The sequence below is a fragment of the Tasmannia lanceolata genome, unplaced genomic scaffold, assembly GCF_043159265.1.
Source record: "Tasmannia lanceolata isolate RefF3 unplaced genomic scaffold, GAP_Taslan_0.1 ptg000004l, whole genome shotgun sequence".
NCBI lineage: Eukaryota > Viridiplantae > Streptophyta > Magnoliopsida > Canellales > Winteraceae > Tasmannia > Tasmannia lanceolata.
The window spans coordinates 11065441-11082538 of NW_027518681.1; the positions used below are offsets into that span (position 1 = coordinate 11065441).

Genomic DNA, 17098 nt, shown 5'->3' on the forward strand with positions numbered 1-17098 from the left:
TAGTACATAGGTTTTCAAGAATTATCTCTTGCCTTGGTTATGTTTATCTCTTTCTTTCTATGTTTAACCCTTTGAGTGTTCTATATAATCACTCATTAGGGCTAATTGTATGGTATCCAAGAATAATAGAAATTCTCTCAAATTTGTCAGAAGAAGAAGATGGAAACGCAGAAGCATTTTATTTTAGTGCATGGAGCGGGCCATGGAGCCTGGTGTTGATATAAGCTTGCAACATTGTTGACATCAGCAGGACACCGGGTCACGGCACCAGATCTTGCTGCCTCAGGGAAGAACATGAAGCAACTTGGTGAGGTCAACTCGGTTCATGAATACTTCCACCCTTTGATGGAGATCATGGAATCGCTCCCACCACAAGAAACAGTACTTCTCATCGGTCATAGCTTCGGCGGTGTTGGTCTCTCTCTAGCGATGGAGAGGTTCCCTGGGAAAATCTCTGTTGCCATCTTCATCACCGCCGCGATGCCGAGTCCTGTGTTCCCATCATCCAACATTATAGAAGAGGTACTTGTGAGTCAATATAGTCTAAAGTTCTCTATCTTTTGTACCAAAGAAAACATGAGTCTAATGGTTTTTTTTTTCTTTACTAGATTAAACTTCAATCTACCATAATAAAGTCATTTACATGCATGGTTGAAGAGGAAATGAGATGAAAATGACTCCGAAAGCTTAAGCTTTTAGGTCCTGTTTGTTTTGGATTAAGAAAACTGACTATGAGTCCAAAAATGATTATTGTGCTGAAAATTAAAAGTAATTTTGAGTCAAATAATCGGTTTTGGACACAATCGGTTTAAATAATCCAAAACAAACAAGCCTTAGGCCTTGTTCGTTTAATATTATTACAATCGATTGTAATTCCAAAACCTATTGTTGGACTCAAAATTACATTTAAATTTGAGTCCAATAATAGGTTTAGGGCTGACAATTGGATTTCATAATCTAAAACAAACAGAGCCCTAGTGTTTGTGCCATTTGATCATTTATACTTCAACACTTCCCCTCACATGTGGGCCCCTCTTTTGGGTTGGCGGTGTGCATGGAATTTTACTATCAAAGAGTTGTTGAGCTTTGAACCCATTACCATGTTAGGACCCAGGTAGGACTCACACTTAAAAGCTATTCGTCAAGAGGAGGATGCCCGTCCTTATATGCCCATCCACATCCACTCACTCTTCTGATGTCGGATCTTTGCTTTGTGTGGAACACCCAACAATCTCCCCCTCCACATGGAAGCAACATGGACAATCTTGCCCTTCCACGCGGAAGCAACGTGGGAACTACGAGATCTTCTCCAAGGGAATTTCACCATCTTCGAAGGTACACCAGGTTTACCGTGATCTTCTCTGAGGTAATTTCACCGTCCTTGAGGGTGCACCGGGTTCCACCCGTAGGCTCTGATACCACTTGTTGAGACATGGGTAGAACCCACCCATAAAAGCTAGTTGTTAAGGGGTGGATGCCTAGGTTCTTATATGCCCATCCACATCCACTCACTTTTCCAATGTCAGATCTTTGCTTTTGAGTAAAATCCCCAGCAATCTCATGCTCCACGCGGAAGCAATGTGGACAATCTTGCCCCTCCATGCGAGAGCAACATAGGAACTACAAGATCTTCTCAGAAGGAATTTCACCATCCTCAAAGCTACACTGGGGTTACCAAGATCTCCTCCGAGAATTTCACCGTCCTCGAAGGTGCACCGGGATTACCACGCCCCGACTTTGATACCACTTGATGAGACCCGGGTAGAACCCACCCTTAAAAGCTAGTCATTAAGGGGAGGATGCCCAAGTCCTTATTAGCCCATCCACATCTACTCACTTTTCCGATGTGGGATCTTTGCTTTTGCATGGAACCCCCAACAGACAAGACCAGCCTTGAGGCAATAGCTCTGTACCATGTGAAACAATGAATTACTCCAAAAGTTTAAGACGTTTAGTTGGTGTAATTGTTTCATTTATAGTTCAACACATATATTTTTGTTTGCACCCACAACTTTTTTACTATTTATAATCATTTCATTATGACAATAGTTCTTCCGGACACTTGATTCTCCCATGGATTGCCGATTTACCTTCGATCAAGGGCCAGAGAGCCCACCAACTTCAGTTGTCCTTGGGCCCATCTACATGTCATCCAAGCTGTATCAGAACTGCCATTTACACCATGCCGAGGCTCATTTTGATTTTATCGACCAATTCGATCATTCCATTGCTTCGAAGAGACGCTATGAAAAATCATATTTTCTTCCACCAACTGATTTCGAAAGTGGGATTCGAAAGATTGTGCTCATTATTTATGAAGAACATGAAGGCATGGCGGCAATTACGGCGTTCAACAAAATTGTACCCAATAAGAATTAGGATTCCGGTGGAATAAAGTATTTACTCTGATAATCCAACCTTGAGGACAAGGTTATTTCTAAGGGGGAGGAATGATACGTGCAAGAATGCGGATTTTCTAATAACGGCCGCAAATCTCCCCACAAATAAATCTCCTACTTTTTAGGCATTTTGATTATTTTATTTAGTTGTGGTTAATGTTAGTTTCCTTATTTCTCTCATTTCTACTTATCTTTTAGATATTCTAATCTCCAAGTATTAGAAAACGTGTATTAAAAGATTGAGTTTATCCCTTTCAAAAAAAGATTGAGTTTATCATTAATAAAGTAAAGAGAAATTTACAACGGAAACTGTGTTTCTAGGAGAGTAATGGCTCGTCTCAAATTGAGCCGTTAGGAGGTTCGGTTGCCTTGAATCTACCATCCCCTTCTCTATTCTATCTTTTATTTTTCTTTGTTTGTGTTACACCCGATTAGGCACGTAACAAACACTCTGGATCATAATGAAGTATCTAGGTCTACCTAATCACGAATAGTCTTATAGGCACGTAACAAACACTCTGGATCATAATGAAGTATCTAGGTCTACCTAATCACGAATAGTCTTACTGCTAGATCTTTTCATGTTTTGAATGACATGGGATCAAATGTTCGTCACATTGATTTGTTCTTTAACCTTTTAATCATCATTAATAAAGCATGATCATCAGGGTTTTAAGAGCATTCCGGTATTCTTTAACCTTTAGCTCCGTTTGGTTGCCAGTAAAATTTTTGTCCTAGGACAGTCGTGCACGCACGTGCAGCCCAAAAATACAGTGGGTGAATGGGCCCACATTGTTTGGATGATCCAAGACATTCATTTGGTGGGTCCTGATGTAGATTGGGTTTGTCCAAAAAATCTTCTCTATTGGATGATCCTAACCCTCCGATCCCTAGAGGTTTCTATACTGTGCCATCCATTTTAAACCTCTACCTCTACAATTCGGACAGTTAGGATCATCCTATTGAGAAGATTTTCTGGGCATATCCCATCGACGTTAGGGCTACCAAATGAATCATTTTGATCACCCAAACAATGTGGTCCCACTAAACAATGTGGTCCCACTGTATTGGGCTGCACATGCGTGCAGGACTGTCCACCATATAAAGTCTTATTTAATCTCCTCTTTTTTGGGTTGGCCCGACACGCAAGAGGAGATTTTTAATATCAAAGAGCTGTTGGATTTTGAACCCAAGACCCACCTGTGAGGCAATAGCATTGATATCATGTTAAACAACTGATTACTCCAATAGCTTAAGCTATTAGAGTTGGTGTTATTTAATTTTTGGGGTTTGCTAACATTAAGGGCACTTGTTAAGGTGCATTGGAAACATAATTCTACACGTTTATAGAATTTTTGAGATATTGGAGATTGGTGAGATTGTTTTGAGATTTTCACAAATGTTTTAAGACTTTTTTTTTATTAGAAACGTGTATAAAATTATATTTCCAATGCACCTTAACATGCACTAGTTAGCAAAACCCTTATTGATTTATACTTCAACACCCTTTGAGCTTCTTCGGCAGGAAGCCCGCTTCCAAATCATTGGTTTCAAAACGAGCTTCTGCAATTTAAGCCATGTTTCTGGAAACCAAAGCCCCAAACCCAGATTTCTTCAAGATCTGTGACTAGTTTTTCTTCTCCCAAGATCTCAGATTTCAAGTTATTATTATAGCCACCTCAATAGGGGTTTTCGTCAGCAAAAGAAATGCTTGTTGAGAGCCACACAGAAATACTTTGGTATTCCTTTTCGAGATTGACCCAGAATTCATGAGAAGGATGGAAAATTGTACATTTTAGGTTAACATAGAAGATAAGCTCCAAATATCCAACTGTGAAGAAATTACAAGAACAAAACGTGAAAGAAACGGGGCGGTGAAGTGGTTTTGGCGTCTGGTCCGGTAAACGGGGGTGATTTTATTCTGGAAGGGGGTGAATTTATCAGCCTCCTACAATAAGCCTGTGCATACAAAAATCCATGCATATAGCAGGGGCATCATTTTACACTCTTGGGTGGAACCACTATTTTAACTTTAAGCCTCATGTTTTGATTGGGTGTGGCCCTACCATCTCCACCCAAACCATGGCCCACAATTTTACACCTCATTTTTTATGGGTTGGGCCAACCATATTATTGGAATTTTTCCGCTATAATTACTTTTCAAAATAAGTTTTTTTTTTTTTAATGAAAACTATAAAGTTGCTAGACATTGGAATTTGGGATTTGCTAGGCAATTTGGCAGAGAGCCATATCGCGGCGAGCTTTTGCATGTGAGAAAAGTCACCTCTGATAAATTAAATGAATATGACAAAATCTGTCAAAAAGTGTGGCTGTTCTCTTACATGCAAAAGCCAGCTTCGAAATTTCCTAGCAAATACCTTGGAATTTTTTTAAGTGGCCCACTAGAACATTTTTACCTGATTCATAGCACGGGTGGTGCCCCCTGAAGACAGTTGCCTCCTCTCCAGCAAATCTACAAGAGAAAAGAGACTTCATACCACATATCCTGCCTCATCTGTTCCTGCTAATAGCATTGAACTCTCTAATCCTTATGAACTCCTCCAAGAAGTGGATATTGAGCCCTTTTCTGAACCTACAGACCCCTCAACCACTGCAATACCTCCATCTCCCGATCTCTCATGTCAAATCTAGCAGCATGGAACATTAGGGGGATCGGCTCTCATACCAAAAGGGGGGGTATCCAAAAGTTAATTCAATCCCATAATCTACCCATATTCTGTTTACTTGAAACTAAAGTTTTTGAACCTATGCTTACCCAATGTGCTCAGGATATCAATGAAAACTGGAATGTACATACGAACTACCATCACTCTGCTAGAGGTCGAATTTGGATTATCTGGAACCCTCTTCAGTTTCATGTCAATATTCTCGCTGACTTTGCCCAATTTGTTCATGCTGATGTTCATCATCTCCAAACCCAAGCTCACTTCCTCCTCATTGCTGTCTACGCTCGGAACAAAGGCCATGAAAGACACTCCCTATGGGCGGATCTCGTGGATCTTTCTCAGAATATTGACATTCCCTGGATTGTGATCGGAGACTTCAACACAACAAGATTCACTGATGAAAGGCTAGGAGTAGCTGGCCCCATACACTCAGATTTGAATGATTTTAACCAATGCATTGACACTTGCTCCCTTGCTGATCTTAAATCGGTTGGGCAACTCTTATCCTGGCACAACAACGTTCAAGACAGCGAAATTAAATGGAGGCGTTTGGGTCACGTGCTTGTTAATATCGAATGGTTATGTGAATTTCCCTCCTCTTTTGCGGATTACAGAGCTCCATGGTTATCTGATCACTCCCCAATTATAGTTCAGCTCAAGCCTCACATTGGTGAAGGTAAAAAGCCATTTAAATTCATAAATGCATGGCTTGACGAACCCTCCCTCTTCGAGCTCGTAGAGAGAGCTTGGAGTACAAAATTCAAAGGGAATCCCATGTACATCCTAGTGCAAAAGCTTAGGGAGGTCAAAAATTACATAAAACAGTGGAATGCCAATGTCTTTGGACGCATTGACATTGAGGCCCCTATCCTCAGGCAAAAGCTAGAGAATGCTCAAATTGCTTTGGTGGCAAATCCTGCGGCAACCAATCTCAGATCAGAAATCAATCAGGCTATGTTGAACTACGCTTCTATAGCTCTAAAGGAGGAGGCTCTGTACAGACAAAAATCGAGAATCCAGTGGCTGAATCTGGGTGACTCTAACACTAAATTCTTTCACTCTGCTCTCAACTCCAGGCGTAACCAGAATACCATTCAAGGGATGCAAGATGTGGATGGGGAGATATCTACTGACCAAAACAGAATTTCTGCCATTCTGGTGGAGTTCTTCCAGTCCCTGCTGAACTCCCATGCCAATATTGTTAAATCAAATGATCAGATTCCTAGCCCAAGATATAAGATAAGTTTAGAGGACTCTTCCCACCTTTCAAGACCCTTTATCTCTGATGAAATTAAGACTGCAGTCTTCGCTCAGAATGGTAACAAAGCCCCTGGCCCCGACGGATTCAATGGAGAGTTTTTTAAAAAAATTTGGTATCTTATAGGCAAAGATACTGAAAAAGCCATTCAGCATTTCTTCAAGTCAGGCAAACTTCTCCCTGAGGTAAACACTACCTTCATTGCCTTGATCCCCAAAAGCCCTGATGCCTCCTCCCCTGATAAGTTTCACCCCATTTCTTTATGTAATTCGTCTACAAAACAATCACGAAACTGTTGGCTTGGCTAACCGTTTAAAACCTCTAATGGACAAAATCATTAGCCCAACCCAATCTGCTTTCATCAAAGGAAGACTCATTCATGACAACATCCTCCTTTCCCATGATCTTTGTCACAATTTTCAGAAAAATTCAAAACTCAAATCCATGTGTATTAAGATGGATCTTAGAAAGGCTTTTGACAGTGTAAAATGGGACTCCCTCATTGAATTCATGGCCAGAATGGGGTTCAACGATATTTGATGCCGATGGGTATACCAATGTATATCTACTCCTTCTTTCTCCATTCTTTTAAATGGTTCCCCTAGAGGCTTCTTCAACTCCTCTAATGGGCTTAGACAGGGAGATCCACTGTCTCCCCTGCTATTCTGTTTCGTTATGGAGATGCTCTCATGCATCATAAATTCCGAAATTGCTAAGGGAAACCTTCCTACCCCCTTTTAAAAGAGCAAATATTTCTATTACTCACTTGTTTTTTGTAGATGATGTAATGTTCTTTGTCGATGCTTCAATGGTCGCTGCGAGATGTTTACTCTCTTGCATCAAAAATTTCAAATCTTGCTCGGGCCTAGATGTAAACCTCTCAAAATCAGAGATATTCTTTTCTGGTAGTAGTGCTTCTGTTGATATAGATTTTTGGCGTTACATGCCTCTGACAACTTAAGCTTTTGGAGTAATTGGTTGTTTCGATCACATGGGTTTGGAACTGATATTAAGATCCAATTACTTCAAAGCTTAAGCTGTTAGAGTTAGTTATTTAATCCTTATCCGAGATTAAGTTGTCAATGTTCTAGTCTAGTGGGAGTGAGGAAATGGACTCATAGCTCTCTCCCAAAGTCCCCAAAGAGGAGGGGGAGCGAATGCCTCTAATTTTATCACACCACCCCGTTTAGCTTGGTGCACCCCTTCTCGTTCAGAACCCTTCTCATAGTCTGTTAAAGTTTCGAATGAGATGTAAGAGCAAACAAACAAAGGAGCCCAGAGAAGAGGGGACACACCTTCAAAAGAAAGGCTGTGTATGTGGTATACAAATCATTTCCCATGGTCACCACACGAATCTTCAATGATTTTTCAACTCTAGCATATACAGAATCTGTTCAACTTGGAAGGGTTTACACATGTAAAGACCCATTGACCTTTATCTTGTCTTTGCCTTTTAACAGGTAAGTGATGAGAAATTTCAAAACTATGTGTCGTCTCTTTCATTAAAGCAAAAGCCTTGCTTCAGTCTATTCTACATGATAAAACCCAAATCAAAACCTCTGACAACTATGGTACCTGATATAGAGTGACAATACACAAAAAGCTAAAACTCTATATGCATGAACCAAGAGCAAAACTTAGGAAAAGGGGCCAAAAACATGTATTAAAAAGTGTAAAACCAAGTGAGTAGTGTCAGTATCAAAATCGTTGATGCCATTCCTAGAAATCTTCAAATCACGAAATATTGAATTTTAGACTCTAAAACCTTATTTTTTTGTCAAATGGTAATGATTTATTAATGATAAAGAATAGTCCCTAAAACCTATTCGTATCAATAAAACCAAATATTTGTTGCTTCCATCAGCTTTCCCTTATTTAATTCATAAGACTAAGATAAGAGGCTTTCTTTAATCATAATTAATCTAATACCTATATCCTTTAATTATCAATAAAACCAATTATTTGTTGCTTCCATCAGCTGATCAGGTCCGTTGATCTGACGGAGACTGTAATTTCCATTGGGAACACATTGATTAGATGATCCTATCCACACCGTTGTTTTTTTACTTCTTTATCGTACGTATAAGATGCCAATCTGGCATGAGATCTATACCATGTGAGTCTTCTCCTGATGTATCTATATGATCAACGGTCTTGATTACACATTAAGTTAATGTTTACTTTCTGTGTTAATTTAATCTAATCGGGCATATTTGTTGGCGATCAGCTTTTGCTGTTTTATGATAACAGTTCACATGTATTTGAATTGAGAACAAAATGAGTTCAACATGTTTATTCATGTTATGTATATTTCAAGGAAGAAATCACTTGAAGATCCAAACCGTTCATTTGTTGGGCCGCAGTATAAATCGGCCTCCACAGGGTGATCCTAAATATCAGACTCTGTGATTACTCTTATTCAGATGAAAGATCAGATGACCTATTTGATCTAGTTCATTCAGATGCACTTATACTCCTCGAGAGTTTGATTACAAAACATACTAAGAACAAAAAGCACATCCTACTGTTTGATTACATTCATCAATTACAACCCACGATGCAAAATAAGATCCGTGACTACGATCATAAAGTTTAAATGTACATAAACCAAGCCAATACAATACCTAAGATCAGAGAAATAAACATGCTACACTCAGCTGATGCAAGAACAAAGCAGTCCTTCAAAGGCGATGTTCTTCCACTGTAAACTGCGGTAATTGGAAAGCATAGTAACAAACATCACAGTAAAACCTAAGTGGAAGAGGAACTGGTTACAACAAAACTTGTTGAGGCTTGAGAATCCCCGGGAATGTTGGTCTCTTCTTTCCTATCTTTGCTAGGCCCACTAATGCCGTGGAAAAACGCATTAAGGTCAGCTTCTGCCTCCTCCCTACTCGTATAGGAACGAAAGCACGCTTCACTAAACCCATTAATTTGAACATGACAGTGTTGCCAAGTGTCATATACACCTACCTGCCTTCCCTTAAAAACCACATAGAACTTTTTTTTCGCCATTAACCTGCACAAATACAATTAAAAATAACTACATAACTGAGAAAGGCTCAACAACAACAGTACGGAAAGCAACACTACTACATCTACATCCATAAAGTCCACATATACAGAATAACAGCCATCCTCTTAAAACCGAAAAACCAAACTTACCGGGCTGGCCTTCCTCTTTTTGCTCGTCGGCTTCGCTGGTGAGGGGAAGGGGGAGGAGTTCTCGCGAGAGACGATGGTGGTTGTGGCCATGGTTGTTTTTTTTTTTCACATTTACTATTTTTTTTGCCCTGAAACATCCTCTCCAATGCCTCGGGCAGTTGAATGGGAATCTTGAGTCATTTCAAATGCCGCTCCCATTCCATTTCCACAAAAAAACACCAATTTTGGGGTATGCCATTCGGCATTGAGGAGAAAGCCATGTGGGCCGACATGCACGTAACAACCCCAGTGGTCAAAGATACTTTTAACTCAAAAAACCCATCCAAACGGTCACTGGAAAAACCGTAGTGTCGTCGGAAAACCTCCCGGCGGCGTCAGATTCCGACAAAGCATCAGCAATTGTTCCAGGAACATAAACACAGAGATTTAGCCCTAGAGCAATTTTTGCTTTCCTCCATTTACTTCCCATTTTCTACTAGATCTGAAGCCTTTTAAGGTTTAAGATACAAAACCAAAAAAAAAAATAAATTTGCTTTGCTACACAGAAGAAGCAAAAAACAATTGGGAAAAAAAATGCTTCAGAGGTGTAGAATAATACATTTATTGAAAGAAAACCCTAAGAAGAAAAAAAAACCCCAAGGAGAAAGCTTTAAAAAAGTAGAAAAGTGAGGACCGTACCTTCTTCTTTGGAGGTTTTCTCCTCTTTCGTTGGAAGTTTTCTTCGTTTTCCTCTTGCTCTTCGTTTTCCTCTTACACAGAAGAAGCAAAAAAACCCAAACCCCTTGCTCTTTCTGTCGGTGGAGAAAAAAGGGTTTTAAAATGAAAGGCTGAGATGGGTTTCTTCGTTTTCCTCTTGCTCTTCGTTTTTCTCTTACACAGAAGAAGCAAAAAAACCCAAACCCCTTGCTCTTTCTGTCGGTAGAGAAAAAAGGGTTTTAAAACGAAAGGCTGAGATGGGTTTCTTCGTTTTCCTCTTGCTCTTCGTTTTCCTCTTACACAGAAGAAGCAAAAAAACCCAAACCCCTTGCCCTTTCTGTCAGTGGAGAAAAAAGGGTGGGTTTGGGTTTTTTCTAACGCTTTTATTCTTTTTAAAATTAAAGGCTGAGCTTTGCTCTTTCTGTCGGACGGTGGAGAAAAAAGGGTGGGTTTGGGTTTTTCTACCTCTCTGAAGCTTTCTCCTTCGTTCTTTCTGTCGGACGGTGGAGAAGAAATGATGGGTTTGGGTTTTTCTACCTCTCTGAAGCTTTCTCTTTCGTTATTTCTGTCGGACGGTGGAGAAAAAAGGATGGGTTTGAGTTTTCCTCTTGCTCTTCGTTTTCTCCTTCGTTATTTCTGTCGGACGGTGGAGAAAAAAGGGTGGGTTTGGGTTTTCCTCTCGCTCTTCGTTTTCTCCTTCGTTATTTCTGTCGGACGGTGGAGAAAATGGTGGGTTTGGGTTTTCCTCTCACTTTTCGTTTTCCAGCGCTTTTATTTTTTTTAAATTAAAGGCTGAGATGGGTTTCATCGGACGGCCCACACTAACTAAGCATTGTGGTGTAGCTAACTTGGCTACACGACTGGGTAGCTTCACTTCTCTCTCTCTCTCTCTCTATATATATATATATATATATATATATATATATATATATATATATATATATATATATATATATAAACACACACACACTAGTAAAAAACCCCGTGCGATGCACGGGCCGACAAAGAACTGTACGGACCACATCATAGGTTGATCCAAACCATCCATGTAATGGAAAACAACATCAATAGGTTGTACCCGTAAAATCATTTCCATAGGCTGATCCTAGCCCTCAAATCTATAGAGGTTTCCATAATCTGTTGTTCGTCTGAAGGTGTCCGGAATTTGTAAATATTTTTATAGGTGTGCGGAATTCGTAATATCCTCAAAAAATTAATAAGGAAAAGTAGTTTTTTCGTAATTGTCATATTTTGATACCTATTCTTTGTAGTTTTTTTCCGTAATTGTCATATCCAGGTACCCATTATCCGTAATTTCCCTCCCAAACTTTACTACATAATGATTATTATTTCTAGCTTCTTTACGTATTATTGCTAGCAGCCTTTCAAGAAATAGTATTTTCATGCAGTTTTTCATCACATCTAATAAGACAAATCTCTGAATACATACAATTGCAAAGGATGAGCGAGACATAGCATTTGGAGAAGGTGGCTAGCAAATCAAGATTCAAAATTATCAGCGAGGTGTTAATGCCACAGATTTTGCAAATAATTCCGAACATTCATACCTTTTTTACCCTAACATAGATAGTATGTACAGATATGTGGAGAGGGTAAAAAACGGTAAAAATCATCCACATTGACGTATTAAATGGACAAAATTCTCTCATTTTCTCTTATGCTAATATATATATATATATATATATATATATATATATATATATATATAGAGAGAGAGAGAGAGAGAGAGAGAGAGAGAGAGAGAGAGAGAGAGAGAGAGAGAGAGAGAGGTGAGTTTTTTGGGCACAACTTATTTATGCTTTGGCCCACCAAATGGACGGTTTGGATCATCTTATGGTATAAGTCGTGCAATACTTTTTGAAAAATACTGGACTACACGGGCTTACACCATATAATTACTCAACAGAACAGTACTTGGCATTCTATGCATGACTGATGACTACATGTCCCTTAGTGAAAAATCTAAAGGGAGTGGTGGATCTCTTGAAAAAGCAAGCCCAAAATGGCTTTCTCCTTATATATACTTTGCTTGGTAGGAGAAGACCCTGAAAGGGGGTGTACATTCATTTAGGGGGTGTACTTCTAAATGAATGGAGCTCTCGTGATTTTTTCTTAGCCGACCTAATTATTAGGACCTTTAAATGGGAAGACCTCTCTTGGGTTTCACTGCACCTTAAACAATGGTGGAATCTATGCTGTGAATAGGGAAAATATTGGGACTGTCCTACAAAGCCAAAGAGGGAAACAGGGAATAAAATGCCTTCGCTTTTTCAATAACAAACTAAAATCCGGCCAAATTCAGCTAAAGTAAATATGTAAGAGGTTGAAACGTGAAGAGAGAGAGAGAGAGAGAGAGAGAGAGAGAGAGAGAGAGAGAGATCTCCTGAACTGAAAAATCAACTCCGTAGGAACCCAAGATGATTCTAACCCTTCGATCTGTGGTAGTTTCTATATGGTGCTGTCCATTTTTAAACCTCCACGTATAAACATGGGTTAGGATATGGGAAAGATTTTGAGGGCCCGACAAATGAATGATTTTGATTGGAAAAGACTTTGAGGGCCCGACAAATGAGTGATTTGGAATCTTTGATTGTGTGTCTTATTATATTTTTTTTGCTCAACTTGCACGCAACCTTCTCTGTGGAAGGGGAAATAGCATCGCTACAAAACGGGCCTCATAAATGTGGCTTGGTGGCTTGGTCCCTTTCCATGTGATGGCCCTTCAAGAAGTCATTGTCAGAGCAATATCACAAACACAATTTTTGGAACATGTTAAATGGAGACCATTGATCTTATAGAACATCATGGGGCGATCCACGTGGTCCTGGTCCTAAATGAGGCTTGATAGATCAAGAGCCACAGATCAACCAATCAAGTTGTTCTCAATGACATTTGGTTGGACTTATATTAGGTTTTTATCTAACCTAAGGTGGCATTGGCAATGATCCTAGCCATTAGATCGGCTTGTGGGCTAGGTCCAATTGACCATAAACTAAACAACTTGGTTTTAAGCTTACCAAAACGTGTTTAAACTTACCCATATATGAAAAAAAGTGAAGGAGGAACTCCCAGTTTTTTATCTCTCTTTCCTTCAGGACCCTTTTGTATTGCTTGGTAAAGGGTCCCCTCTGTCCTTTAGTTGGGCCAGGGTGTTTTTGCCTAAGAAATATTGGGATTTTACGAACGAAGAAGAAGATTTGAAATGGAAAGGGAGTTGGTGAGTTACACGGTTAATGCTTGAGGGTTTTCCTTTTTGAGAAGGCATATCTTTCCAACATGATTTCATGCCTTTATTCTTGATTGTCGTTAGCCCCCTTTCCTCCATAACGTTTTTGGAAACGTTAGAGCTCCCCACCCGTTGTGGGCTCGGTCATTATGGCCATTACCATATCAAGAACTATTGACAAGCCTAACACTTGGAAGATGATAAATTCGCACCCCTATAGGATAATACGCATCACTTTTAGCTTGAATTGTGGCTGACTTTTCACGTTTTTTTTACTTCAATTCCCCTTACAAGAGTGCGAATTATCCTACAGTGGGTGCGAGTAAATCATCGGCCAAATACTTTTACCAGATTTTGGACTGGTAGCAAAGTCTTAATTTTCAATAATTTCGTTCGGGTGGCATTGCCAATTGGTCCACGTAAGACTACTGCCAATCCAAGAAACACAACCAAAAACCCAACAAAAAGGAAATAAGAAAGGAGAAGAAGAAGAAGATGATGGGAATGAAGAAGCATTTTATTCTAGTGCATGGAGCGGGGCATGGAGCCTGGTGTTGGTATAAGCTTGCAACACTGTTAACATCAGCAGGACACCAGGTCACGGCACCGGATCTTGCTGCCTCAGGGACGAACATGAAGCAACTCGGTGAGGTCGACTCAGTTCATGAATACTTCCACCCTTTGATGGAGATCATGGAATCGCTCTCACCGCAGGAAACAGTACTTCTCGTCGGTCACAGCTTCGGCGGTGTTGGTCTCTCTCTAGCCATGGAGAGGTTCCCTGGGAAAATCTCTGTAGCCATCTTCGTCACAGCCGTGATGCCAAGTCTTGTGTTCCCACCATCCACCATTGTAGAAGAGGTACTTGTGATTCAGTATAGTCTTAACTCTATAGTTCTTTTTCTATCAAAGAAAACATGAGTCTCATGGGTTTTTTCTTCTTTACTAGATTAAACTTCAATCTACCATAATAAGCCATTTTAATACATGGTTGAAGAGGAAATGAGATGAAAATTAACGGATGACTCTATGGAGAGCCATATTGTGGAACGGCCAATTACTCCAAAAGCTTAAGCTTTTAGGCCCTGTTTGTTTTGGATTAAGAAAACTGATTGTGAGTTTAAAAATGATTATTGTGCTCAAAATGAAAAGTTATTTTGAGTCAAATAATCGGTTTTGGACTCACAATCGGTTTTCATAATCCAAAAAAAAAAACAGAGCCTTAGGCCTAGTTCGTTTCAGATTATTACAACCGATTGTAATTCCAAAACCTATTGTTTAGGGCTGACAATCGAATTTCATAATCTAAAACAAACAGGGCCTTAGAGTTTGTGCTATTTGATCATTTATACTTCAACACTTCCCCTCACGTGTGCGCCCCTCTTTTGAGTTGGCAGTGCTCATGGATTTTTAATACCGAGGAGTTGTTCAGTTTTGAACCCATGACCATATGTTGGGACCCAGGTAGGACTCACCCTTAAAAGCTAGCTGTTATAAGCCCATCCACATCCACTCAATTTTATGATGTGGGATCTTTGCTTTTGCGTGGAACACCCAACAATCCCCCCTTCCACGTGGAAGCAACGCGGACAATCTCGCCCTTCAATGCAGAAGCAACATGGGAACTACGAGATCTTCTCCGAGGGAATTTCACCATCCTCGAAGGTACACTAGGTTTATTGGGATCTTCTCCGAGCCTCGAAGGTGCACCGGGGTTCCATGCCTAGGCTCTGATACCACCTATTGAAACCTAGGTAGAACTCACCCTTAAAAACTAGCCGTTAAGGGGAGAGTACCCAGGTTCTTATAAGCCCGTCCACATCCACTCACTTTTCCGATGTGGGATCTTTGCTTTTGCGTGTAACCCTCAATAATCTCTCCCCTTCCACGCGGAAGCAACGTGGACAATCTCGCCCCTCAATGCGGGGGCAACATGGCAACTATAAGATCTTCTCCGAGGGAATTTCACCATCCTCGAAGCTACACCGGGGATAACAAGATCTTATCCGAGAATTTCACCATCCTCGAAGGTGCACTGGCATTACCACACCCTGGCTCTGATAGCACTTGTTGAGACCCGGGTAGAACTCATCCTTAAAAGCTAGCAGTTAAGGGAAGGGTGCTCAGGTCCTTATAAGCCCATCCACATCTACTCACTTTTCCGAAGTGGGATCTTTGCTTTTGCTTGGAATCCCCAACAGACCGAACCAACCTTGAGGCAATAGCTCTATACCAGGTGAAACAACCAATTACTCTAAAAGTTTAAACTATAGAGTTGGTGTTATTTAAATAGAGGAATGATAGATACAAGGGCACCCTTGCATAAAGTGCCGCAAAAGGGCTCTTAATTGGATCCACGTCATCAAATGTAACTGATTTTACTTTTTCAACCAATTTTAAAAAGCAACTGAAAATGATGTGGATCCAATGAAGGGCCCTTTTGTGGCTCTTTATGCAAGGGTGCCCTTGTATCTATCATTCCTATATTTAATTATTTATAGTTCAACACATATATTACTTTTTACACCCACAACTTAATTTATTTTTTATAATCATTTGATTATGACTAGTTCTTACGGAGACTTGATTCTCCCATGGATTGCCGATTTACCTTTGATCGAGGGGCAGAGAGCCCACCAACTTCAGTTCTCTTTGGGCCCAACTTCTTATCATCCAAGCTGTATCAGAACTGCCAACCTAAGGTTATATACTTAAACTTGCTATTTTTCTTTACTATTCTTAATTATAAACACTGTCATTCATGAACATATTGTATTCACAGGATCATACATTAGCTACCATGTTAGTCAGACCATCAAGTACGTACGTAGATGACATATCGAATGAAAGTATGCTCTCACAAGAGAATTATGGATCGGTTGGTCGAGTTTACATTGTATGCGAGGAAGATAAGTTGATGAATATAGATTTCCAGCGTTGGATTATCAAGAATAGCCCGGTCAAGGAGGTGAAAGAGATCGAACGGTCAGATCATATGGTCATGCTCTCAAAGCCCCGAGAGCTTAGTCTCTGTCTACTAGAAATTGCAGAGAAGTATGCTTGATGTTGTCTGATCATGTTGTTAGTAGTTCTCCTTCCAATGTGGTCAGGATAGTCTATAGTCTCTGTGTTAAACTTTTATGCTGTGGCATCTCCATGAATGGACCCATTAGATGAATGCTATGGATCATAATGATGAATCTAGGTTTGCCCAATCACGAACAATCTTACTGCTAGATCTATTAATGTTTTGAATGTCATAGGATCAAATGTTGGTCACATCGATTTGTTCTTTAAGTTTTTAATCATCTTCAATAAAGCATGATCATCAGAGTTTTAGGAGCATTTGGGTACTCTTAGGGGGTGATTGGCTGGGCTTCCAAAGTTCAGGAAACTACTCTCAGGAAGGTAAGCTGAGTTTTTGGTAAGCTTGGAGTGCGATCTTTAACCTTCTTTTAGAGTGATTTTTTGTTTTTTTAGCCTAAAAATCAGAATTGTACTGTTCTTCAGTAATTTCAACAACTATTTTAAGAATTCATCCTAATTTTTAGGCATTATTCTCTGGGGAAAGTTTCTCGCTACAGGGAATCTGACGCTATCTCACGATCTTCCCCTCTCTTATTCTCGATTTTTTAGCCTGAAACGT

The 17098-nt window shown here is 40.0% G+C and overlaps 1 protein-coding gene and 1 pseudogene across 1 annotated transcript; both read left to right on the top strand.

Moving 5' to 3' along the window:
* The first annotated feature begins 159 nt into the window (after positions 1-159).
* Positions 160-7305, top strand: LOC143875641 (methyl jasmonate esterase 1-like; annotated as a pseudogene).
* Positions 7306-13843: 6538 nt separating this feature from the next.
* LOC143875844 (methyl jasmonate esterase 1-like) lies at positions 13844-16797 on the top strand. Its single transcript, XM_077377434.1, has 3 exons — positions 13844-14313; positions 16023-16154; positions 16235-16797. The coding sequence occupies exons 1-3, from the start codon at positions 13948-13950 to the stop codon at positions 16514-16516; spliced, it is 780 nt and encodes a 259-aa protein (XP_077233549.1). The 5' UTR covers positions 13844-13947; the 3' UTR covers positions 16517-16797.
* Positions 16798-17098: the final 301 nt, after the last annotated feature.

Bases quoted from the DNA above. Each gene is read 5' to 3' on its own strand.
- LOC143875844 (XM_077377434.1), top strand. From the start codon at position 13,948: ATGATGGGAATGAAGAAGCATTTTATTCTAGTGCATGGAGCGGGGCAT. The intron at 14,314-16,022 runs GTACTTGTGATT...GATTATGACTAG, and splicing joins CATCCACCATTGTAGAAGAG to TTCTTACGGAGACTTGATTC. The intron at 16,155-16,234 runs GTTATATACTTA...TTGTATTCACAG, and splicing joins ATCAGAACTGCCAACCTAAG to GATCATACATTAGCTACCAT.